The sequence below is a fragment of the Phoenix dactylifera genome, chromosome 12 (assembly GCF_051530095.1).
Source record: "Phoenix dactylifera cultivar Ajwa chromosome 12, Ajwa_hap1_PhDact_Kaust_v1.1, whole genome shotgun sequence".
NCBI lineage: Eukaryota > Viridiplantae > Streptophyta > Magnoliopsida > Arecales > Arecaceae > Phoenix > Phoenix dactylifera.
In genome coordinates, this window is record NC_143201.1 from 271597 (window position 1) to 299366 (window position 27770).

The 27770-nt window shown below is 36.8% G+C and overlaps 1 protein-coding gene and 1 long non-coding RNA gene across 2 annotated transcripts in view; both read right to left on the minus strand.

Moving 5' to 3' along the window:
• Positions 1–1239: 1239 nt before the first annotated feature.
• Positions 1240–3816, minus strand: LOC149751490 (uncharacterized). The gene is made up of 2 exons (XR_016398055.1): positions 3642–3816; positions 1240–3048 (listed from the first exon to the last, which is right to left on the minus strand). It is a non-coding gene; the product is annotated as an uncharacterized LOC149751490 (long non-coding RNA).
• A 1470-nt stretch (positions 3817–5286) lies between these two features.
• The window catches only part of LOC103712262 (uncharacterized), a 29596-nt gene continuing 7112 nt past the window's right edge, over positions 5287–27770 (minus strand). The window contains exons 8-25 of the mRNA XM_039117584.3: positions 26630–26669; positions 23388–23445; positions 20906–20994; positions 20443–20541; positions 20219–20334; positions 20018–20136; positions 18840–18910; positions 17439–17541; positions 16853–16992; positions 16503–16661; positions 16325–16428; positions 15981–16156; positions 15369–15558; positions 14424–14523; positions 14097–14265; positions 11196–11278; positions 11036–11112; positions 5287–5651 (exon numbers count right to left, since the gene is read on the minus strand). Of these exons, the coding sequence (XP_038973512.3) occupies positions 5480–5651; positions 11036–11112; positions 11196–11278; positions 14097–14265; positions 14424–14523; positions 15369–15558; positions 15981–16156; positions 16325–16428; positions 16503–16661; positions 16853–16992; positions 17439–17541; positions 18840–18910; positions 20018–20136; positions 20219–20334; positions 20443–20541; positions 20906–20994; positions 23388–23445; positions 26630–26669 (2065 nt within the window). The 3' untranslated portion in view covers positions 5287–5479. The remainder of the gene's footprint in view (positions 5652–11035; positions 11113–11195; positions 11279–14096; positions 14266–14423; positions 14524–15368; positions 15559–15980; positions 16157–16324; positions 16429–16502; positions 16662–16852; positions 16993–17438; positions 17542–18839; positions 18911–20017; positions 20137–20218; positions 20335–20442; positions 20542–20905; positions 20995–23387; positions 23446–26629; positions 26670–27770) is intronic.

Genomic DNA, 27770 nt, shown 5'->3' on the forward strand with positions numbered 1-27770 from the left:
TAACAATTATAATAACAATGATATAGTGAAAACAGTAACAATAGAGATGATAACTATATGGTGGTGGTGACGACAACAACTATAATGGAGATAGTATCAACAGTACTAATACGAGTTTTTTTAAAAAATTAATTATATTTTTATCTTGATTTTATTATTTTATTTTAAAGAATAAAAAAAAGTAAAATGATGCCAAAAGACATTAAAGATATTCCGGTCATAAAATTTTACAGCTCAAAATCATATGCTCCTCTCATTTAACAATATAATATAAATAATGTGAGTTCTAACATTACTCGTAAACTATATTAAATATGAATTACATAAACTGAAGTCAGCAGCCGGTTCCTGCTCCTGCTGCGTGACAGAATATTCGCAGCAGCCACAGCGTGGTTCCAATACCAAACGGACTCTCAAGACAAGAAACTACAAAAGAAAGTTGAGCAACCCACGCCGTTTTGGTTCAACCTGTTCCCTGCGAGGTCAAGAGGTTTGAATAAATGACAGCCAATAGACTCGGAAAACCTACAGTGAATATCGAGCACATCCATTATGGTTCGGCCATTTCCTTTCCATACGAGAAAAATATGAAGGGTCATCCCTCTAATCACCACCCAAGCCACTGGCTTCACGTGGAAATCGGTGATTGGTTAAAGGACACAAGACCGCAGCTAGGATACACCAGGGGCGGCTCAATACATTCGAGGGCCTAAGACGAATCCAATGAACGAGACCTTTTTTTTAATAATAATTCTTTTAATAAATATAAAATACTTAAAAAAATATATGAAAATAGATGGCTATCAAGTACACTATTTCAACAAAGATACATGAATCTAACAAAGATAGACAAGAAGCCTTTTCGATTTAATATAATTCTTGAATGGAAACACATAAAAGTAATTACTCTAAATGAAGGGCCATGAAACTGATTAAATAACTGAGATAATACTGGGCAATACTGTTTACCACGTCAAGCAAGAGCTGAATAGGAAAAGGTCATCCCATGTGTCACGACCCCCGCCCCGTTCCCGGCGGGCCGCCGCGACGGTCCTAGGGTGCGGGTAGGCATAAGGCCACCAGCCACCACGTAGAACCCTACTACCTATCAATCATCCATAAATTCTGAAAAATTTTGGCATGATGCATGCACAAAATGATCACCTTTCCTATGGTGACCTGTCAGGATTATCTCAATACATATAACACACTACCTGTCAGAGCAGTAATCACATAATCTGTCACATAATAAACCTGGACAATATATAGCAATACATTATCACAGGCACACAACTGATCTGCACACACATATATATATACATGCTTCCCAATCCATCCATGGTCAACCCATATCCACAACAGGATCTATGACTGTAACTATACACTATATACAACAGAAGGTTTATAATACACCAAAAGGGTATAAACCTCTATCTACATTATACTATACTATGGAGCGGCACAGCTAACAGGCAATCACTAATCCTGCTCCTCTCTATACAATACCTGCCCTGCAATCAAAAACACCAAACTGGGGAGTGAGTATATAAATACTCAGTGAGTGGAGTAGAGAGTACTATGCACATGAGACCAGATATAATCATGGCTCGAGGTGAAATCTCAAGATCAATAATAAGATGAACATGATCTCAACATAGAGAATATGGAGTAAGTCATCAATATCACCACAATCAATATCAACTCATCTGAAGCATATATGGAATAATCAAGTCAACATATATGCTACTCATGAATATGCTCAACATGTCATAGTACTGAATCATATAAATCAGGTGTCAATAGGCTGAATCATCAACAAGACAGCTATCGGGAGGTGGGTTTTACGCCCCAGGCGAACCAGCAACAACTCTCTACTGCCATATGCATACATCGAATATGACACCACACCAATATGTAAATCATCACTAGACAGCTGTCGGGAGGTGGGTTTTACGCCCCAGGCGAACCAGCAACAACTCCCTACTGTCACATGCATATGCAGGATAAGACACCATACCGATAACATAAATGCTAGACAGCTGTCGGGAGGTGGGTTTTACGCCCCAGGCGAACCAGCAACAACTCCCTACTGTCACATGCATATGCAGGATAAGACACCATACCGATAACATAAATGCTAGACAGCTATCGGGAGGTGGGTTTTACGCCCCAGGCGAACCAGCAACAACTCCCTACTGTCACATGCATATGCAGGATAAGACACCACACTGATCATATAAATGTCGGCCAGTATCCAGAACAGAAATCCATCTCACATCTACATACTAAACGGCACCTCGCGGGAATTCTACATCCGCGGAAAGCCATACTGCACCTCGCGGGGTCTTACTATGCCCGGCGGCAAGCAGAATATAAGTCGTAGGACCGGCCGATCCTACGCCTAGGGCCGTGTCCCCCCCTAGGAAGGGACTGGGCTCCGCCCACCCAGAAGGCTACTATGTGCACAAAGGCCGATGTTCAACCCCCATCGACTATAGGTGTCCTGCAGATACTGCCAAGCCATGCATAAATGCCATAATGCACCCTCCCAATACTCTACTAAAAAGGAGTATGATCAAGACTACCGCTCACTCGACTCCGACCCAATCATAAACTAACATCAGGGTTGGGAGTGAGGGGTCAAGGATGTACAATGCAACTCAATATACCACTGAAATGGGCTCTACAAATCTTTGAAATAGAGGAAATGAAATCAATTTACAAAAGAAATCATTTCACAATTCGGAATCAATTTGATTACTCATCAACCCCTCGTAATTCCTCTCAATGTTCCCTCAAATGCATGTACAGAATAATCAAGCATGGAGAATCAAGATTATAGAGGAATCTACTACAATATTAATCAATATGCTCAAGTGGAATCAATTCACACTTGGCGACATTCATGAAAATGAATTAAGGATGCTCATAGTGCAAAGTACATGACTCCCACTCACCTGTCAATCTGGCACAGCCCTGATACGCCTCCAAAAATCTACAGCAGGCAGTGGGGAACTTCTTCCTCTTGTTCCCTAGCTTCTTGCCCAACTGTGACATGCATTTACAATACATTTAGTCTTGTATCAAGGGCTATAATCTACGTGCCAATTATAACATAGGAAACTTTAATTGATTCAACTCCCCTGTTCTCTAAATCTTTTCTTTTCTTTCTTTTTTTCCTTTTTAATTAATTAACTCACCATTTATGTGTATTAGGGACTCCTTTGCATGAGTACAAGGTCCCTTTTAGCTTGATCTAGGCTTAATACTCTATTATAGCATGAAATCCCCTATTTTCCACCCGGATGAACAGTAACCCGAACTGACAGTGGGTTACTTCATCCCGGTTTTGATCCACTTTCAGGACTCCAAATTTGATGAAATTTTTACCTAACATTCTACACTCACAGAGGATTCCAAAGAGATAAACATGCATCATCATCGGAGGCCGTTTGACCCCCTAAATAATTTGCCGAAGTTGGGACTTCGACACAGTTTTTCCGTAGTGCCGGAAAAATTTGTCAAAATCCGATTCTTCTTCTTTTAACCACCTCTACAACCCTTATCCGACCCCTCTAGACTATATCCACCCTTTGTATAGCCTAATGTCATCAAAAGACTAGATAGAGATGGATATTTACCTTTTTCTTTTTGGAAATCGAGGTCCTTGCGTAGAGGGGAAGGAGATCTATGTTTTTCCCTTCAGCTGGCAGCGCAACCGGGATCTCCTTCCTTTTATTTTTCTTCTTCTTCTTCCTCTTCCTTTCTTCCTTTCATTTCCTCTCCTTCTTTTTCTTCCTCTCTGTTGCCGTCTGTGAACCCCTCCTCTTTCTTTCTCTGCTTCATTCCGTAGCTCAAATCCTCCAATTAAATCACATCAAAACACTATTCACCCTTTTTTTAATATTATTAAATTCTCAATTTGCCCCTGCCACTTCGATATATCTGCAATTATGCCATTATCTTTTGATTCCTTCCCATTTTGCCCTTAACACTTCAACACATCTACTATTATGCCATTAACTTTTGATTCCTTCCAATTTTACCCCTTATATCAATTTTAAAGGACTATTCTATCCCTTTTTTATAAAAAAAATTTTTTTTGGGGTTATTACACCATGGCACTTCATGGTCAAGGTAAAGAAAAGAATTTGTCCATAAAGAAACCTCTCTATAAGAGAAAGTAGGATCATTATGAGAAATTCACTCCATCTAATTAATAAAAATCCCGTCCCACCATCTCCCCTTCAAGTACCCAAGCAGCAACTGCAACATCACAGCACAGCAGCCATTCAACCCCCTCCCTCCTTTTCTCTCTCTACCACCCAAGAGGGGAGAAGAAACCGGGAGGAGAAAACTAAAAGAATCTCCACCCTCCAAGAAGTCCATCTCCAATCCCCCTATCCTTCTTCCGGATGGCCCAGCTGGATCAGGAGTAATGTGAGGGAAGGAAAATCAAGACCAAAATCAAAAAAGAGAAGGGATGAAAGATAAGAGTGGCTTCAGGCGTCTATCAAGCCAACCAAATCCCTCCTCTCTCTCTCTCTCTCTCTCTCTCTCTAAACAAAACTACTGTCAGCCAGCTCCTGATCCCGTTTTATATGGGACCTTTGCTTCCTTTTGGTCAGCCTCCCGGGGGCCTTCCATTGGCCCGGGCGGTCGCCTAAAGCCCGAGCCGGCCCTAGGATATACCCAGCCCTCACCGCCATGCACATAGAGCTAATCCGTGAGCAATGACAGGACAGATAATATATAACAACAATTTTTATTCGCCTTAGGGATACAAATAGATCTGGTCAGACCATGCTTAACCCTAGTATATCACATTTGGGTCATGATTTTGGACCTAAATGTAACCTATTAGCTAATCGGGTCAAGTCAATTCGGATCTATAGAAAGAATTTTAGATCCAATAAATCATTAAGGCCGGATCGGGGTCGAGCATGACACAGTCCTAATCTGAAATATTGGGTTCGAGTCAGGCTTGTAGTTCAAATCAAGCAGCTAGCTATTCTTTTATAACTTCCCAAATTGCAAGAGCTCAACCAAAAGTACCTGACCGGATACATTTCTGCAAGACAGCAACTCTTCTTGCATGCACGGTCAAAATGAAGATACAATTCTTTTCCAAAAGTGATGCATGCAAAGGTCGCCACCGCTTGATCACTTGGTAGGATTATGCAATATGGATTAGGCCGGAAAAAGGAATGGGAAAAAAAAACAAAAAAACTAAAAAACTAAAAGCAGCCCAAATTGGACGAGAATAGCTCCTCATAAATACAAAGATAAGCGAACACGACGATAATGTCATTAGTCAACTCAGCCTACTTGTCAGCATCCAACACCTTCAGCAATAAAATCAGCTCAGAAAAAATAAAGATGTATAATTAGGGCCAACACACAAAAATTCAGAAACCTGCCATCTACTCATCTTGATCTGCAGACGTACAACTTTGCTACAGTTCTAGCTCTATAGCCCTCAATTGATCTTGGGTTTTGGCCTCCTTGGTCTTAGAACAAACCACAGAATTGCAAAAACCACCAAAAATGCAGGGATCGTGGTCAGGTCAAATTCTACATCAACTTTCTTTTCCCGAGTGCAATGAATAGGATGCAGCGTAGCAACGGTGGAATTCACAACATCTGTAAACCTGCAAAGAGCAAACAGTTCAGAGCAAATATCAACCTCGTTCGGCAACAATCGTTACTTCTTCCCCACTTTATCAAAGCTTCCTGGGGGCATAATGCATGAAATTAGCATACAAAAGTTCAACGGAACTGATGTATGCATGTTATTAATAAATGAATCTAAGCCTTACCATTATCTCCGACCAGAAGCCTTAAAAAATAACCACATGCAAAAGGAAACGGGAAAAACAGAAGATCACTCCGAGCAAGCAAAAAAACACAACGCAGATAATTCACAAAGTTCCAACAAGACAGGTCAGAAAGCTGACAATCTAGTAAGAAGCAGACGAACCCATAAAACCTAAATAAATCGAACAATCAAAAGAAACTATCGCTCTTCAAGCAAAATCAACTCTCGAAGCACAAAAACCATGTACCACCCATCTGTGATGCATAACCTTCATACTCCAGTCCTCAAACTGCATGTTTACGAAATTAGAAAGCATGAGTCGCCAACACCATCAAGACCAATACACGGAGGTAAACTATTGTTGGTGGACAAAATATATACCAAACTGGTTTCTTCACAAACATGAACTCTTTTACGGCACTCGTAACCGACTCGTACTCCTTTCAAAGGTCAATACATAAAGGCCCCTTCCAGGGTCCCTCCAATGCCCACCGTCTCCAGGCAGGTCAATCATGGTGTTTTCCGAAATCCACCTTGAACAGAAGTCAACTTCCTATATCTCTGTTGAATGTTCAATGCAACATCTACCATCAAGACAGAACAAAAGCCCTTGAGATGGCGTTAACACATTACTAGATCGTGACATGCGTGCTGCATGTTACTTTAAAAAAAGGGAGCATCTAATGGATATTTCTGATCATATCTATCTTTCCTTTCTTAGTTGGGAGTGGTACCGAAGGTAAAAAGGCAGAAAAGAAAAATTGGTAGATTGAAGAACAATAAGAAGTGGAGTTGCCAGTCCCCATCTGCTTGCTCTGGCCCACAGTGAAGACAGCAGACACATTTAGCGCCTGCTTGGCAAAATCCTGCTGGATCCAGAAGGATAGGCAGAGAGAGAGAGAGCATTGGGATGCAGGAGGTTGCAGCTCTGATCCCAGAAGGATTAAAAAAAATAATTAAAAATTAGAGGGGAAAAAAACCCTCGAGAGGCCCCTTCTTTTAATATGGTTGATGTTAATGTTGCTTGAATAGTAGAAGAGGAGTCAGGTTGGACACTATAAGACCATATTCAATTCAAACCAATACTTGAATTTCAAAACCATGGCTCAGGTAACTGAATCAAGTATTGATCTAGCAGAGTAGGGTTGAATTCAATGAGCCCAAACAAATCCAATTAGCACTGGCTAGAAGTATTCCCATTAAATTAGACTCGACAGAAAGTCCAGATATGCAGGGACTTGACCAACCCAACTCATCAAGATCTAGGTCAACATCACAGACTTTAAAAAAACAAAATTAGCTTGGATTGGAGCAAGATGGATCTAGGACTGACCTGCATCCCAGTTATAGGGTGTTGGATTACCCTAACTCCAAATTAAGATTCAAAAATAGGGCACATAAGTTTGAACGAGGAGTAGAGGTGCCTAAAAATAAGCCAACTCGACCTTGTTTAGCTTGTGTTGGGACAGGTCTAAATTGGTGTTGGGTCATGTGTAATCAAATAAGCTATTACTCATTAAGTAAGGTCAGGTTTAAGCCAAGGGTAGGCTTTGGTCAAGCAGCCTCAGAAGTATGTCAAGTCAGGAGGGTAATGGTCAAGATAGAAAAGGTTACTATTTTAACTTGACCCAACACACCCCATCCAACCCATTGCCACACGTAATGATGTGTGCAAAAATGTAGCTCAACTCAACTCAATTATGCCTTAATCCCACTCCTTCAGGTCAGCCATATGAATTCTTTTTCTCCATTCCACTCTATTTAGGGCAACACTTTTTGAAAGATGTAGCCATATTAAGTCGTTACTGTTCTATCCCATGTAATTTTTAGTCTACCTCTACCTCTCTTTTCTTTTACATGTATCAAATTGGCACTACCGCCACCTTTCTACGAAGGACCCCATCTCTTATTCTATCTTTTCTTGTAATGCCATGTATCCATCTCAACATTCTCATTTTGACTACACTCATTTTGTGCACATGTTGTTTTCTAACTACCCAACATTCTATACTATAAAGTATAACTAGTCGTATAGCTATCCTATGAAATTTTTCATCAATCTGTCAAGTATCCTACAATCATATAAGTTGTACTTCTCTATTTTATCTAGATTGTTTTAATCTTGTGGATAACATCCTTTTCAAGATTTTCTTCCTTATGAATAATCAATACTAAATATCTAAAATAATCACTCTTAGGAACGACATGATCCTCAATTTTCACTCCACCTTCATTTTCATTTCTAATTATACTAAATTGCACTCAATATTTTCCCTTTTGGACCTACTTAACCTTAAAACCCTTAGATTCTAACAACATCCTCCACACTTTCAATTTACAATTGATTCAAACTTTACTGTTGTCCACTTAGATTATATCATCCACATATAGCATGCATCAAGAACTATCATCCCAAATATGCCTAATAAGCTCATCCATAACTAGTGCAAAAAGGTAAAGACTAAGAACAGATCCTCAGTGGAAACCTATTGCAATTAGAAACTTGCTAGTATTGCCATCAGTAGCTCTTACACTGGTAATCACCTATTGTAGACATCCTTAATCATATTAATATATCTAAAGAAGTTACTTTCTTTTCTAAGACCCACCATAGGTCTTCTGTAAGAACTCTATCATATGCTTTCCCTAAATCAATAAAAACTATATGAAGATCTTGTCTCTTTCTCTATTATTCTTCATTAACCTCCAAATGAAAAATAAAATAGCTTCTATAGTCGACCTTGCTGGCATAAACTCAAATTGATTCTCTGATGTTTTTGTGCCACACCACAATCTATGCTTAATCATCCTCACAAAATTTCATAGTATAACTCATTAGTTTGATACCAACATAGTTAGAACAACATAGAATATCTCCTTTATTCTTATAAATTGGTACCACAATGCTCTTCCTCCATTCAACAAGCATCTTCTTGGTCTTTAAAATCTTATTAAACAAATTAGTCAACCAAGTTCCTCCTACGTCACCTAAACACTTATAATCCTCCTTAGAGATCAATAGGTTTAACCGCTTTACCTATTTTCATCTTTTTTATAGCCTCCTTTATCTCAAATACTCTAATTCTATGTGTATTCTCCATATTTTTATCCTCAATAGAACTAGTAAGGCATCTTAAATCATTTACAAGACTTCCATTAAATAGCTTATCAAAATAACTCCATCTTTCTTTAATCTCGCCCTCCTTAATCAAAATTTTTAAATTTTTATCCTTAACGCACTTAACCTGAGTCAAGTCTCTAGTTTTCCTTTCTCTTAGTCTTGTAATTCTATAAATATTCTCCTTCCCATCCCTGGTTTCTAACTTATAATATAACTATTCATATGCTTTAAATCAACCCACCTTCTTAACTTCCCCCTTAGCCACCTTATAGCTTTCATGCACTTCTCTATTCTTATATTTCGGTAGTTTTGTATAACACTTTCTTTCAGCCATAACTGCCTACTAAACTTTCTTATTTCACCTTCAAGTTTTCCTTCGATCCTTTTTCCTCTGATTCTCTTAATACCTTTATAGCAACTTTCTCAATACAATTAATCATCTCTTCCAATATGGTATTGATTTTCCCATCTAGACCTTATTTTCCTTCCTTCAATATTCCATCCCTAAAAGTCATTTGTTTCTCTAGCAAATTTCACCATCTAATCCCCGGGCTCTTATTTTCCTTCCTTCAATATCTTTAACGCACTTAACCTGAGTCAAGTCTCTAGTCTTCCTTTCTCTTAGTCTTGTAATCCTATATATATTTTCCTCCCCATCCTTGGTTTCTAACCTATAATATAACTATTCATATGCTTTGAATTAATCCACCTTCTTAACTTCCGCCTTAGCCACCCTATAGCTTTCATGAATGTCTCTATTCTTATATTTCGGTAGTTTTGTATAACACTTTCTTTTAGCCTTAACTGCCTACTAAACTTTCTTATTTCACCATCATGTTTTCCTTCGATCCTTTTGCCTCTGATTCTCCTAATACCTTTATAGCCACTTCCTCAATACTGTTAGTCATCTCTTCCAATATGGTATTGATTTTCCCATCCAGACCTCATTTTCTTTCCTTCAATATTCCATCCCTAAAAGTCATTTATTTCCCTAGCAAATTTCACCATCTAATCTCTGGGCTCTTATTTTCTTTGGCCCTTTTTTTCTATTTTCCAGCACATACATCCAAAACTGCCAATCTACATTGGGTGGTTAAACTCTCACCTAGCATAATCTTACAATCTTTATATACAATTTGGTTAGTTTTTTAGTAGGGAAGAAATCTATTTAACTAGTATTATGCCCACTTATAAAAGTTATCAAGTGAGAGTCCTTTCTAAAGCAATTGATGGCTAGAACTAGATTGCATGGCATTGTGAACTCCAAAATGATATTTCCTTTCTTGTTTCTATGTCTGAAACCATAACCTCCATGCACCTTTTTAAAATTTACATTATATTTTTTCACATGCCCATCCCAATTCCTCTACTAGGAATCTCTTGATTCAGTCCATCTAAGTGCAAATATGTTTCTAAAATATAACAACACCTAAGAGGCAAATCACAAATAATTCCACAATATATCTATCATCAATTGATATCATGCCAAAAGGTTCAACACTGAACCAAGAAAAGAAGCATGACTTAAGGATGCAATTAATCATAATAAATCATATGAACCCTAAGGTGAACTCATCATTTCACGACGTCGCGCTACTTATGTTTCTTAAATATGTTTTATGTTTTATGTTTTCTTTGTACACATATTCGGTAATCTAGCGAGACCATAAAAGAAGAAATGAAAACATTGGATTCTTTGAGATTTTGTAGGATCTAGAATTCTCTTATAAAAATACTGTATATACAACAAAAGAACCTTAATTAGACAAGAAAAACAGGTGACAACAGTTATTTGGTGATATGAAATCTGAAAATGGCAGATATTATCAAACACTAACATAATAGAAGAAGATATCTTCCATTGGTGGATGATCAAAAACTGTCTATTAGGTAAATGACTAGAGCCCTATACAATCCAAATGAACAAATCAGTTATCAAAACCAAAGCACAAAATCCTTTTCTTCTAGAGGTCATAGTTATGCACTCTGAATTTATTTATCTATTTTTTAAAAAAAATAAAATCTAAATAACTGATAGAAGCCAAGAGAATTTCTCGATATCAACAATTTTAAAGCAAGTATCTAGTCAAGCTAACCTGCTGGAAGCATCCTCAAGCAAGGATAGAAGCTTCACAGCATCACCATAACGCAGCCCGGCAGAGATTGTCGAAATCTACAATGACAGCAAATAAATCAAAATAAAATAAAGACAGAAGAAGGATACAGGCAAGGATTGTTTGAGCAGTATCTTCTTACTCTCCTCCATAAACTAACAACTGAATTGTATTTTTCCACCAGTACTCGCTCCTGAGTTTTGAATAGTTTAAAACCCTGTGCAGCTAGTTTTTGTTAAGCTTGTCTACATTTTCACTGCCAATAAAGAGGTAGGCCCCATATGATTCTAAAGAATGGTAAAATAAACCACACGGTATGCATTGCAATTGCAATATCAACATGTGGAAGTTAATCTAGTAGGTTGAGCATGACATCTTAAAGCCTGACAAAATTTGATAGATGGAATGCTATGTTCTTCAAGAAGAAAACTCATATGCTGTGATTGAAGATAAAAGGGAACCGCTTAGGCCCCGTTTGGTATTATTGTAGGTAGTAGAGCTTAATCTAAAGAGCTTTGAGAAGTACAACTTTTGGTAGTAGAGTTTTTAATTAAAAAACTATTTATTATTTGGAATTATATTTTTGAAATGCTGGAGAACTTTAACATCTCTTTGGTAACCAAACTAAAAAAGTGCTTTTAGTATTAGAAAATGACAATCTAGGATATTGCATAGCGCTTACAATTGTTTAACTATTTGTATGATAAAAAATTCTATTATATTGTCTTGCTAATTTATAAATTATTTACTTATAATATTTTACAAAAATATAATAAAATTTATGATATTACTATATTATAATAATATTATAATATACTAATATGATATTAATACCGTAAGATCATATTGTAACAATATTATATTATCTATTATTATAATATAATAATACTATATTATTATAATATGATTATAAGAATATAATAATCATGAAAATAATATAATAATATTTTATTTTATTTTAAAGAATATTATACTATTATATTGTATAATATTAAAAATTATTATTAATTTAATTTTTATTTTAATCTAAATCACATAATAAATAATATAATTATTTTTTCTGGGTGATTACCAACTAAAAAGACTATCATAGCATTGAAACTCAATCCTTAACTACATGATTATGGCAATAAAAAATATATAAAATAAATAACCATGGCAACAAAAGTATTTTAAATTATTTTTGAAAAAAAAATTATTGTGGGGACTCGAACCCAAGTGTCTTGGTCAAGCTTTTGGAAAACAACTTTTTGATGCAACACAGCTAGAACTTTTACCCAAAAGCTCCAAATTGGAGCTTTTTCTTGGTAGACCTTTTTCATATTTTGCAGGAAGTAGAAAATTGTTTCAAAATTTTTACCCAATACTTCAGAATCACTCAAAAAAGCTTCTGAGCCTCCAAGAACCGCTTTTTGGCCCTCCAATGACAATGCCAAACTTAATTTCTTTATGGTAGTGCTGAAAGAGAAATGCATTCAAATACAAACAAAACAAGAAAATAGAACATGACTACCCCTGTTTAATTTAAATAATAAGGATCATCATATATAGTTCACAAGGGCTTAAATTAAAGGGAAGGTGGTTCTTAAGCATAAGCATTGTCTCCAAACCACCACCACCACCAAAGCTATGAAGTCAAAGGCCTCATGCTTGGGGTTCAGAATGATAAGACCTAAAATTTCAGAGAACAAATGTGAAAAGAATCAAATGAGTTAGTATGTTCAAGAAAATGTTACTGTCATTTTAACTATTAAATATTATTATCAGATTTATACTTGAAGAAATATTGCCATTTTCCACAACAAAAACCAGTTTGCAGCAAGGTTTTAAAACTTGGTTTCAGTTTCAGTTTTGGTCCCCGAGGTAGAGTTTTGGTCTAGGAAGTTGTCTCCAAGATTCAATCATGAAAGTTACAGGAAATCTAAAAAATAAAAAGTATTTTTTAAAAAACAACAAAAGTCATGCACATCATTTTACTATTTTTTAAGGTATCTACGATCACAATTTGTGCAGTTTTAGACTTGACTGTATTGAAGCTTCATGCATTCCACCCACATAAGAAAGCTCAGACGAAAATAACGCAAAACTGCCAGACCTAATTGAAACTTGCCGAACCTGACCAAAACTAGTCCAATAAAGAAATCTTGGTCAGCTTTTGAAGGTTTCAGCAGAAAACAATCCATCTTGGCCACAACTTTATACCTTAGCTTGAGGTGTATGCAAAAGAAGGACCCTTAAAGATTGACTGCAAGAGGGGGGAAACCTAGTACTATTCATTTTACCACAAATTGGAGTACGAGTTTTTTTTCTTCAGCAAGCATTTCTCAGAACCATGATAAAGACCAGAGGAAGAGGATCACTCTATAACCTCATAATTAAGAAGTAACATGCCCAGAATGGATATGGCTAGCTGTAAATCTAAGCTTTTCTTTTGTCAAATGTTCGACATCACCTGTACATCCTTCTTAATACAATTCCATTAATTAATCATCATTTGATATTCTAACATGTAAAGAACTTGCTGGCAAAGCAAAAATTTCAAACAAGCTTGCAGAATCTAAACACAGTGGAGGGAAAGAAAAGATACTAAAATAACGGACATTTTGAGGTAACTTGGAGAGAAGCATGGCAATTTATAGGTTACAGCTCAAAGGAATGTACACTCCAAGCATGTGACCAGATTATAAAACCAATTATAATAAAAACAAATTTCTGAACTTGGGAAGCGCAAGTGGCTTTTATATGTTGAAAAAGTGGATTTCATGCTGTAGTTTTGATATTACATGTTCATAAATTTTTAATTTTTTACATGCATCATAAAAGTAACAGCCAACCCAGCCTTAAAGATCAAGATATATCCATCCAGGGCTCATTCTACAAACCCGTTGTCACATGTTCCTATTGTCACATGTTCCTAAGAGGACTACATAGCACTTCTGGAGTCACTAGCCTTAGCAACTTATCATAACAATTTCCTAAATGATGGGGCTCAAGTTCAATTTATTTAGAAGTAGAATCAATAGTGAAACAGAGATAAGGATACTTGTATGCTCCATAACCAGACGGTGAATAGCAGCATTAACTGCTTGTATAGACTCCTCAAGAGCAGTGATGATATAGCTCCGAGCAATCACATCTGACTGAAACTGTGAAAGATGCCAGCCTTGAGAAGTGATGGACAGAGGGTTGCAGCCAACAGACCATGTCCAATCCTGTTACATCAATCCAAAGGTACATAAAGGATAATGCATCAAAATGTTAGAACAAGTGTTAAATAAGAAAATGTAAAATGTCATTTATGAAGTAATATCTCATAAATATCTACAAAGAGGTGATTTGATGCTAAGAGTGGGCATGTGTTTGGACAAACCTCAATAGCAGTTTCATGGGCTTGACTGTAAACCAGGTGGAGAGGAAGTAAACCAGCTAGATGCTCAGCAGTAGCAGCGATGGCTGCTTTTACAGGCATCCTATAAAAAAACAGAAAAATCATAATTAGTATCACTATACCATAATACATAAGCACCAAGGCATTTAATATGATTAGCGGCAAGCTGGTAAGATGGTAGAAGTATAAATAGCAACAAATGCAAAGTTCAAAAATGAAAATTTTAGAGTGAAATTTGGACTCGTTAGAGCAACCTGAGAGAATTTTTGAAAAATACAGACAAACTCAGCTAAATTCATTTTCTTTTTAGTGAAGTCTTGAGACCAACATACTTTCCTCTAGATGGTGGCAAAAAATTAGAAATTTTAATTTTCATGGTGGTAAAACACTGGAATTCAGATATGAAAGATAAAGAGCAATATGACAGCATGATAGAGAACAAATGCCTCAAGTCTATGAAAAGTATCTCAAGTCTATCCAAGAAAGAGATTTGACTATAGCGTATGAAAAGAATTCCTCCAGTGGATGGTGTCAGGAGCATTAGCAGAGAGAACCGAATATAACACAGATCATATGTACCAGTGAAAAAGGCACATTCAATGAAAAGTATCTCAAGCCTATCCAAGAAAGAGATTTGACTATAGCGTATGAAAAGAATTCCTCCAGTGGATGGTGTCAGGAGCATTAGCAGAGAGAACCGAATATAACACAGATCAAATGTACCAGTGACATGTTTTAACTGTAGTGACTTTTGATCCTCACATACTATTAAGCCGTGAACATGCCAATACAGTAGTTGCATATAAATATATAATGGCTAAATAATAAAGTTATTCCCCTGTGAAATTTATAGTCTAGGATTAAGACATGTTGATGTGCATATATTGATTAATAAAATGGCTTGACATTCTATGCCTAAATTCTAACCTCAAGTCCCATAAAAGTGACTTCCCATTGCACTGCAAGTGGCTCTCCCAAGATGATGTCTCAGACTGGACAACTATTATCATGTCAGGAAGTGCCTTTGCTTGATAATGTTTGTCCACCAATAATGGATCATTATGTATGAACCAGAATATTGGAACTTCTAGTGTCGACCTCGCATTCAAGTGTGTTCCTACATAGAGTACAACATTTAAAAAAATAAATAAAAGAGTGAAACCGAGCTTAGTTTATTCACCGACTGAATGAAAATTGCCTTTCTGGCCACTAATAAATTATATCTGCATTACTAATAGCTTCAGCTCAAAATCATCAGTAAGCTTGACCGTAAGCAAGGTTGTAACAGGACACCGAAATCTGATATATAAATTAAACCCTGGTAACCAAATTAACTCCAGGTTTAAAAATGTGACCAGACAATCCAACTTGGATGCTTCATATAGGCATGTCTGCCAGTCTGACCAACACGTCAGATATTTAGCAAGACCAGGGACCTGGACAAAATTACAGGCCCCAAACCCCATTGTCAGGTTTCCTTATGCCTGAACAAACCTGGGCCCTGTGTCAGAAAGCTAAGAGAATAGGCACTAGAGGTACCTTTAAGTGAACCATGAACACTTAGCCTCTGAAGTTGATGTTGAAGAATGGAGGAATCCAAATAGGCACGAACAGTTGACCTATAAGTACCATTGACTAGCAAAAGAGGGACAGCAGCTGCACGTCGGGCCACTGAGAAGGCCATTGTCAGAGCAGGATCCTCAGAAAGTGATAGCCTGATGATTGACAGACATGAATATGACCAGATGCATATAGATAAAATAAAAGTACTCCATTCTCACAATGGAAAGACTTTGGAAGGTAGATCAGCAGAGGATGCTGCATTATAAAAAGCTTCAAATTCTCATAGGTAACCCAAACCTAGAAGAATCTGAAATACATACAGGTGTTGGCTAAACATGATCTTTTGAGAAGGTAGCAGCAAAGAAGAAAGGCCATTCGTCAAAGACATTAGGTTCACAGGCAACTTTTTGATGTTCCTCACTTTCTGGAAAATAATAACAGTGTGAAAGAATCTCGAAACACAACAATCCAATAAAAACTCAGCACATAGTAGCATACCTCCTGTGTGATAAAATAGATCTGAAATGATATCTTCTCGTAGTAATGGTATGCGCTGTCCGCAATTGAGGGGGCAATTACATGTCTCATAGAACCCCATAATGTAGCCCCAAGATGAGCAAGAAATGAATCACGAGCAACTGTGTAATTGTGATATTCCTGCATGGCAAATGGTACCAGAATAGTTATCCAAATTACATGCCAAAAACTAAACCGACTGTAAAAATTACACTTACTACTCATTCATAAATACTTCTTTTGCGATATCACTGAAAGATGACATACAATCCTACTGCAGATAGATTTGACTGCTAATAAATATGACCCAACAGAAAGTATATAACGCTAACCTCATAAGTATCACTGAACAAATTCCAATTTTCCATTCGCTTTAATGCATCAAGAGCTTTTCTCTTATGTGTCTCGTCATACTCCTCACTGTCGTATCCCTTCAGCTCGCTTTTCAAATCATGCATCCTCTCATCAAGCTCTGAAGTGACAGAAAAGTTCACATGACAGCAATAAAAAGTGACAAGGGAGTCTATGAAGTTTGAGTATATTTTGTACTAAACCACTTAGGTCCTATTAACTGAATAATCAAAGTATTCAACAACAACTGCTTATATGACTTCAATTTTCCACATATGCATGCAAAATATAATTCTACATTTGTAGAACACAAAGTTAGATATTGTTGTCCAAAGTCAACCTCAAAAGTTGATTAAGATGAAAACTGCAAAAACTGCATTTCACGTACATCTATCAAGATTTTAGCTTCACAATAGTTTAACTTTCAGATGCATATCGGCAAAATTGATACGCATTCATGCATAAATTTTCTTAACTACAAATAAACAACATTAGCTTTCCAAGCAAAAGAAAAATGCAGACTCAAAAACATAAGAACATAAATGAAAATGGAATATGGAAGCATACCTTCACAGAGAGCTAGCTTGACCTTTCTTCCCTTGCAATGTTTGAAAGCAAAAATTTCATAGATATCAATTTCTGCTAAAAGGATATCAATGGCTTGATGATCCTGCAGCAACATTTTGATAAGTGGGAATTGTGCAGATAGAGTGTAACCATAAGCATGATCTCAAAATCATACTTCCTACCTAGTCTAAGCTCGGACTGTATATAATGCTGCTATATATAGAAACAAATTAAAAATATGCTCAAACAATAATTTACATATATACACACAAAAAGAAGAAAAAGAAAGAACTCATCCAAAAAAAGCAAACAGGCAATACATCTTAAGTAAGAAACTATGGTATCCATGAAATCCCAATCCAAAGCATTTATCACTTTAATAAAGACTACCCTGTAAGACAACTATCAAACTCTTATGTGCTTAGAATCCTAACAAAACTGTCGCTGTCCGGAGAGGATGACGACAATATTTAACTGGATAATAGCAAGGAATGCCCTGATGGTGAGTTATGACATAGAGAAACACCATAAAGATTTTAAGGAAATTTTATGATGATTATAAGACTATCTTTAATTCTTTATTGTTAGAATCAACATTTTGCACTGTCGGCTTAGCACTGACCTGTTATGCGCAAGCCATGCTGACTGGCATCATGCATTTACTCTTGGAGGAGGACACATGGGCATAATATAAAAATGCTCAGGCAGAAATGTCATAGATAATAGGGCAGAAAAGATTGGTGTGATCATGGTTAAGGAAGGTTACCGCCAACACCACAAGTGCATAAAGTGAGGAAAAAACCATTAAAAATGTTATTGGATATGCACAACTTAGGCTAAAGAGCACCATAGTTAGAAGGGCATCATAGCAGTTCAAAGGTAAGAAAAAGGGCGAGACAAAAGATAGATTAATGAGTGATAAGGAATGAACTTAAAGGCATTCTCCATTTTGCAGTGCTTGAACCTCAACAGGAAGCAATCATGAGATGGGTTCTGAGTCAAACTGATTTCAATAGGATAAGCTTGTAATTTATGTTACATGCACACTGAAAAGCCAGAATTGACAATACATAAATTCTTATGGGGTCTCACGGGTTTTCTTAATCAACTCAACAAGTGAATGAATCTTTTGACACATGAAGAGAAGAAGAGAGAGGGGGGGAGACTTCAGCAAAAATGGAAGCTAACTAACTTAGGAGATCAATTAAGGTCAAAATCATAATAAGAAGATATTTAGTTATTAAAAAAAAAGCTACTTAATCCTTCAAGTGCAGTTGAATGTAACTTAAAAAATGGCTCGCCGGTTAAGAGGGAACGTTGTGCTAGGTCAAAGCAAAGCATGACTCCACCAAGAATTGATTTTTTCAAGAAACAATCCATCATAGAGAAAAAGAAACTCACATTACCAAATGATGAAAATCTTTCTCTGATTGCATCTTGCAATTTATCTTCAGCTTCATCTTCCGTAATTTCTGAGCAGTACAGAAAATATTTATAAACATGGTCATTTGTGGAATAGAAAGCTAAATAAAAGTTATAGAAATAAATGCCATCCATATATGACTTACTGGAGAAGCTAATGTGCAAATATATATTCTATAATGAGTGAACTGTTGACGATCAGGGATTAGCTATTTAACTAAGTTATTACCAAACCATTCAGCTATTACATATGTTCTGGGCCAATTTTAAAGTCCACATGATTTGTATTTAACAATTATGGGATTTGGACCCTTAAAGTTGACAGAAAAGTCAACCTGCTACCCTCAAGTGGTCACTCTTCAAGACAGGAAACAGATCACAGGGACCTATGGTCTGTCCATGTAGTCCCTGTTCCAGATCATCCTCCCTTTTTTTTCACACTACTCATCCGATTCTTCATTTTTTTTATCAATCTTTTTCCTTCTCATCTCTAACTTTATTGTATTATTTATTTCACTTACTTCACTTCAGGGATCTGGATCTAAAAGGCCTGTGGGTTCTGTACCAAAGCCATAGATCTTAAACCATGAGAAGTAGAAGAACGACCTTGATTGAAATCTCTTTCTATTCCTTCTTTATCACCTCAGATTTCTTCTTTTCATGGAGTCCTCATGTTCTAGTCACTTTCAACAACAGAAATGTCCACTTACAGCCATAACCAGCCAAGAGGTAAATTGTTGTTAGTGTACCCGTGCAGATCATGATCTGTAACATCTACAAAAGAGGTGTCTTTACTTGAGAAATCCCTAGATATACCACACACCTCAAAATCAATGTTGTAATTGCAAAATATGCTTTCATCAAATTGTCATACAATCATTGACGGTAACCTTTGGTACCACAAAATAATACTTGAAGTAGATATAATCTGCATCTCCAAGCAATAGAACCTTCTATTGCGGCTGAAAGTTGCACAAAATCTTATCATACTAAACATTACGAATCTGAACTTTTCAAACTACAAATATGATGTGATGATGGTAGTGTACAGTCAAAAAATAGAACTGGTGATATAACATTCCGGAAAGCACACCCTCAGGCTTAAAACAACCAGCAGAAATATGTTTGAAAGAGGACAGGGCAGGTAGCAGCCATACCTGCAACTGCACCAATAGTTTTCCCCACATTTGGTAAACTCAGTTCAGTACGGACACCTTCTCCACCAACAGACGGACCCCATGAAAAAGGTCCTGCAGTCAGATCAATGAATGCCCACCTGAAACAGAAATAATACAAAATAACTAATCACTGAAATTAGATCTGGAGATGAACATGAGGATTTGAGTGAGGTACTGAACCTGTCTCTGCCTATCCATGTATCTGTAAGACACTCAGGATGGAGACCCTTTAAATCCCCAGATTTTAGCTGTTTCTCAAAAAGAAGATTTATATCATCCTGTTTCCCATGTAACATCTACAAAAATTCAGGCAAAGAATAAATCATGTTATTGAGCAAATTCTCAATTTTGACAATTCTAACAGTTTTATGAAGCTTGAAGTCCCAAAACAAAAGACAAGATACCTGAGCAGCTTTGTTATAAACAATCTCAGCATAATCCTTCCCATCGTTCACTTTCTCGGCACTGGTCAAGGCATCTAAACACCTCTTCGACCATTCTGTCTGATGAACCCCCAAAAAGAAAAAACAAAGAAAGCAAGAGGAAATAAAAAAAGCAACCCATCACAGGATTTCATGAGATGGTGATATACTGGCTACTCATATGATTCAATTCTCTGGAACTTTTAAATAAACAATTGGCCAAATCAACATTTTCTGTGAATACATCGATCAAGCAGAAAATCATAGGGAAAAAATCATCGAAAATGAATTTAGAGATATTGAACATATAGTTTGATGAGACCATTTCATTTCCAGTGAAAATACTGCAATTGCAATTCAATGAGAAAAAAGGATTGCTTCGCCATACCGATAATAAATTAAGCTCTCCAACCTAGAAGAAATAATACTAAGAATGACAACTTACAGTATCAATATCTTCAGTTGTGGTCAAGGCAAAATTTGATGTAGGTCGATTTACATACAAAGGCCTTGGGCTGTTACCCTTATCAAATTCTGGAACACAAAAAAGATGAAACTCTTTACCCCCTAAAAATGTCTTACATCAAATGAACAGTTAAAATACAAGCACAAAGGTATGCATGGAAACAACTTGAGTTTTTTCGTTCAAAATTTGAAAAGAAAATGCTTTCAAAGCTAACATATATATGAAGTGCATATAACAACTGTTTTGCTCTGACCAGAGAATCTAACAACTTGATCCTAAAATGAGAAACAAGCAAAAAATCCTCATGTTTTTCTATGGACATAGATAAAGATATATGAAGTGCTTTGGTCTTTTTCCCAGTGCAATGACCACAACAAAAAGAATAATGAAGTCATTGCACTAGATAAATAACAAAAATGCCCCCATTTTTTATTCTATACCAATCCAAAACATCAGGGCTTTTGGGTCATTTTCAACGGTTAGAAAATGCTCCAGCACCCTGGAAAGATTTGCCTGATAATTGTCAGCTATGAGGTAAAACAGTATTGCACAAACATTAGTGGTGGAAGCAAGGGAATTTTTGCAAACAGGTAGTGTTTGCTGCTGCGGTTGTTGCTACAGCTACTACTGTTAAGATCATCTCTATGAAGGTTGAGTATTTGTGTAGGCTGACCTGAATACAATTTAATCACTTGACAAGTTGAATCGAATTTCAATTAAAATTTTACAATTTGCATCAATTCTTAGGCCAATATCTTGCTGGCCATATTAAGAAAGAACAATATTTGAAGATATATGCTCTAATAGGTTGTAGGGGTGATGTAAACCATGAGTCAGAATTTGCATTGGTTGGGGCTGGACCCTCGTTTGGCCTGATAGAAAATTGTGCAGACCCTTGCCCAGGCCCAACCCACTTGCCTCCCTGAGTTGGAAACCAAAATCTTGGTTTAGAGCAATACATAATCCACATATTCAAGTTTTTTTGCTTTAGGTAAAGAAACAGGCTAAATTTGAGTCCAACCAATTCACTTGTCCAAGTACCTATGTTGTTTAGGTAGACAAAGTAGTGATAGAAGTGTGCATACTTATATGCTAATTATCTGGTTGTTAATACACAAATTCTTAAGCAGTAAGCACAGTCTAAAATCTTGATTTAGAGAACATATGGCACTTACTTTTACAAAATTTTGCCAAAATGCCAAACATCCAAGTATAAAACAATATTTATTAAATTAAATTCCAGGACAAGTTTACATGCAAACAAAAGGCATCAGATCCTCTAAATTTTTACAACTTGGGACTGTGGCACATTTTTGAAAGGCCAAACAAAGATTATCTTTCCATCTGAAACAACCAGACAATGTGGGTCCAAGTCACCTAACATATACAAATTCTGCCACAAACACCATTTGCAGGAATTTCCTACTAGATTGTAGAGAATTTGAGCTCCAAACAAAAAGTGCCTAAATGAGCAATCAGAAGTGAAAATCTTTAAGGGACATGTAATTAGGGGTAGCAATTGGTTGGGTCAGGTTTGGGTTAGGTCAAGTTGTGTTCAAGTCAATAAACTCTCAACCCATACTTGACCCATTTATAACCATGTTGGAAAATGTACCGATACACAAACCATTTATTTTACAATAACCCATACCCACCCACGAACACAGTTAAATTTTCGCCCATCAATCATACATATAACTGAAAAACTAAAACAAGATATTGCATGCAAAGATAAAAAATAAGAAAAAAAAAAGCTTCATCCATACCATCATAATCACAATAATTTTAGGAAATTAGGATATATGTCAATATTAAGCTAATAAAGATAAAACTAGCAAAAATGCAATCGTCCATCACAAAATCCTATGAGGCACCCTGTCCATCACTCTATAGAACACAGTTTTTTTGTTATTTTGAGTGAACTGAAACACATGGAAAAATAATTAGAGAACTATCAACTCTATTGGATTTGGGAGCCGGTTGTTTCCCACCGGATCATCCTAAGTGACCCATCGAGTCAGGGGACTAAACAAACCTACCCATTTATAACCGGGTTGATTTCCAGATGAACCAGACCGACTCAACTTTAGAAAGAACCACCAAACCCATTTCTCCGGGCAGGTTCTTGAAGGTCAGATTTTGCCACCCACCTACATGCGATGAAGATATTCTGGTCTTTTCTTTTGGAGTTAATTTTTTCAATCTTGGGTGTCTTAAAAGCTTGAATTCACATTTCTGAGGTCTGGGGGTAGATCAGTTTCAGGTCTGTCACACGTCACAGGATTTTTGGTTTGAGATGTCATTTTCATTGTAATCTTCCACAAGCTTGCAAGCCACTTGGGTTCATGGGGAATGGACAGGAGTTCTCGGTTCAAATTCCAGTGCAACTCAAGGTAAATAACAAGATAAACAGCTTTATATGATTTTTCCATCCAGAACAACATAAAAGTAATGTACTTACCAAGAGAATTTCCAGTGACACTTTCTGATTGGAGAACTTTGGCTTGCAGGGTTTTATTCTGATAAACAAATCAAGAATCATGAACCGAATGAAAGAAGCAGAGCAACACAAAGCTAATACTTTTCTGTTAAAGCTAATAAAAATGAATTATTTGGGCAAATTATTTTCTTGCAAAATGCTTGAGTCAATCTGTTCAACATACTAATCATGTGTCTAAATTTTTCATTCTCAAGTCTATGCAAGAGGAAAAAATATCTCAAAAATGAGAGCCATCATCAAGAATAGCAAATAAATTAAGAGAAGAGTAAATAATACATTGGATCATGGAATGCCGTACCGGTCCGTACCGGCCGGTACGGGCCGGTACGTACCGGTCCGGCCGTGGACCGGTACCGGAACGGATAAAAAACCGGTATTTCCCGGTTTTTTATCCGAACCGGCCGGTACGGGTGCGTACCGGCCGGTTCGGCGCCCGTACCGGCCGGTACCGGCCTCGTACCGGTGCGAACCAGCCGGTTCGCACCGGTATGATTTTTTTTTTTTTTTAGAACCACAGCGCCGCGCGCTGTGGTTTTTGAAACCACCGAGTACCGGCCGGTACGGGACCGGTACCAGCCGGTACGGACCGGACCGGACCGGTACCGTACCGGTCCGGCCGGCCACCGGTACGCCGACCGGTACCGGTACGGCGGACCTTGCATTGGATACCTTTAGAACCACACACTCAACTTAATTCAACTAAAATTATTATACTACAAAACAAGTAGAGCAAAGATAATGTGTTTTATTAAGAAAAAGAGAAACATAAATAGTATAATAGAATTTTGCAAATGAGTTCCAAAAAAGGCCCTTGAGGTTAGACCCTCAACAATGCACAAGAATTTGTTGTCAATAGCCATCTTTTTGTACCTAGATAAATTATTTTTCAGCAGCTTCTTATTTCACAAGACCATCCAGTATCATATTTTTCAACAGCTTCTTATTTTGCAAGACCATCTGGTACCATAGTTTCCTCACCTCTACGATAGACAGTCTCTCCAGCATCCACAGTATAATCTGGACCAGCATTTCTTAATCAACTTAGCATCAGCAACAATTCAAAGTCTCTTTAGACTTGTATATGTAACATAACCCTAGCTTATAGAGAAATAACCAGTGGTGGCTTGTTTCCCATCAATAACCAGAGACATATTCCAAACCACCCCACCAAACCCTGGATTTTCAAATTAATCCCATTATTATTTGATTTAGTAAACCCATGTACGTATCCAGACCACCAAGCTGTACCAGTTTTCAGTTCACTTTCCCACACGTTGATCACTTCCTCCCACTTATAACTAAACAATGTCACCAAAAAGGCCTCTCTTAACTCCTGGTGAGACTGTAATTTCATGAAAGAGCATCTTCCAGTGTTTGGTGACCTCCAAAATTCAGTAGAACAAAGTACATTTCATAACATGTATGGAAAGTGTAAAAATTATTCACTTGAAATATTCAGAAATGAACAAGTAAAACAAATCTAGATAGAGTCGTGCAGCTTTTCTAACCAATTCTTTTCTTCCAGGTTTAAAAATTCTTGTCAGTTCCCAGCGAGTCTTTGGAGTTTCAATTTCAGCAGTTTTAGAAGTTTAGCTCCAAGTTACGGAGTTCTAATCAAAAAGTCAAAAACAAAATGTTTAAAAAATAGAAGAAAATAAAAGAAGCCAATAAAAGCAACCACACAACAGTTTAGAGCATCTTGTGATACATAGATTCTTTGCATGTGTAGTTTTGAGACAGTTTTAGGTTGAAGTTAGTATGTAAATAAAATTCAAAAAAATCAAGTATATGAACATGCATGTACACATTTACTTTCAGAAGATTAGTTGTTAGAAAAATTAATATATTTATCCATTATGAAATTTGTTAGTGCCTAGTGAGATTCAAATATTTTCATCACTTTTGACAACTTTTTAACATATTGAACATGGGCTTTTCTTTCTCATTATTATGAGGATAAGTGACAATTTAATTAAACGCATGTAAATCCAGAATGGTATCTTTATGTTATAAGAAAAAATACAAGTTCCTATTTAGCATGTACATATTTAGTTGATCATAATAGTCTTTATAAAAATACTCTCATAAGTGCCTATATGAAATCCTCAACCCATCAACATTAACGCTTATCATCTATCCATTCTTATAACTGAAGAAAAAGAAAGACCATCGAAAATTTGCTTGTATTTAAATACGTAAAGAAATGATCCCCATAGGGCAGAAAACAAAATAATAAAGTTTATAGAAGGGGGAAAAGCATTTATGGCTGGTTTCTCTCAGTTTCAGCTGAAATTGGACCAAGATTAACCAAAATGCAAAAGAGGGGGTCAATTTTGGTGTGGCCTTAGCCATAACTTAAAACCTTCATTTCTCCCTCTCCCCTGCTCCTTTGCTCCTTCATGTTCATCTCTTCTTTCTTGCTCTTAGTTCTTTAAAAGACCCGAGATTCACCAAAAGAACAGCAAAGCTATGTAGTGGGAACTAGAAAGTATTCAAGCTTACATTCTCATGTACTATCAATTGGCAAGCTTGCCACTTCTCGTATTTCTCTATATTGCTCTCAATTATGAGTACTTAATTTAGCTCTTAGAGGAGCATCTTTATTTGCTAGCTAAAAAGCAGGGATATGGCAACTCAAACCTACACTATTTTGTTCTTGAAGCTTTCAAAACTTCTTGGTACATAGAGACTCATGATTCCAAGAAACAGCGAGGTCAGCTCAGAAATTATAACAGTTCAAAATTCAAACCATATGATAAATATTTCTAAAAAAATGAAGGAAAACAAGATCTATAGCCATTTAACAAATTGTTGCAGCAAACTATTAGCCTGATGGCGAGCAGGATAAGATATAATTAAACTTGATCGAGTACTTTGATGTATGTTTTCTACTTTCATATGTGGTTATTGTTCTGTTCATGTAGCAGATATTATGATGAAGACAGAATGCCAGTCATCAACGTACAAGAGATGCACACAATAATTGTCACAGGTAGTGTGGTATATAAGTGAGTGAAAATTCATATTTTCTGTATACATTAAAAAAACAATGCCAATCTATTGAGCAAAAATTGTCAACACTAATGTCCTAAAAATATAATATTCACATGTTCTGCATATCTCAAAAAGAATCGGCGAGTCTACTCATCAGGAACTATCAATACTTGGAGCCTATGTAAGAAGTTAAAAATACAATGTGGTACCTCCCTGAGAAAGCTGATCTCTGACTCAGACAAGCCTCTCCTGTAAAAAAGCAAAAGGACTCTTCAAGTTATATAAAGTTAGACATTGCATTATTGACAGATAGAATTATCGACAGATAATCAGGAAAAGAATGAGCTATCAAAGCAGAAAAGTAACAAAAGAAAATCTAGTGGTAAAAAATAAAACTTGCCTAATAAGATTTGAAGATCATGAAAGGAGATATAGATTAATGCATACAAAAACCAATACAAAAGATCAGAAAAAAATTGAGAAAAAATCAGATATAGCCTCTTGCCCAAGGTTTGCAACAATAGTTTTGGTACCCATACCGGGCACAATTTGGTACAGTGTTCGTATAGGTAGTTCATGGTACCAACACATAATATCCCCCCATACTGAGTATCAATTTACTACCGGTACGCCTGGTATGAGGTGGTACATTCTAGTTTGGCAAACAATCCTCTTACCTATGTCAATACCTCGGGTATCGAGATCCTATGAATCTATTAAAAGGTATTAAATAAAAAGAAAGATAAAGGATCTATATTTCCTGCATGAGATAACTAATGCTAGTCTCCATTTGCATCGATCCTTATATTTCTGACTGACCTCCTATATCTTGAATTGCTTGGGTAAATATAAATTTGTGTTGCACATGCTACTACATTACTTCTCCTTACCCTCGGCAACACAGATGACAACCACCACAAGGCAAAGAAAATGCTACCTCTGCAAGGATCCTTTTCAAGAAGAAACCTATTCTTCATAACCAAATTCCAAAATAAGCAAGAAATTCAAAAACAATTCACTCCAAACTATGGCTTGCCAAAATGTGTTGAACCAGCCAGTTCGGGGCATGCCAAACCAGACTGGTCAAGGATCGGCACAATTCACGCTATTAAAATGAGATGGGGCCGATTCGGCTATTAAACCACCCATGGCCCGCTTGCTTTCATCCCCCCGCCCATGTTCCGGCAGATCCCTCCCTCCCATCGTCTCCCTCTCTTTCTCTCTCTCCCCCCTCCCTCTTCCCCTTCTTTTGCTCTTTAGCGCTGCCATTGCTCCACTTCTTACTTCAGAGTTCATGAACTAGCTCTCAAGGTCAGGCATTTTCTTCTTCCTCCTTTCTTTCTTTAATCC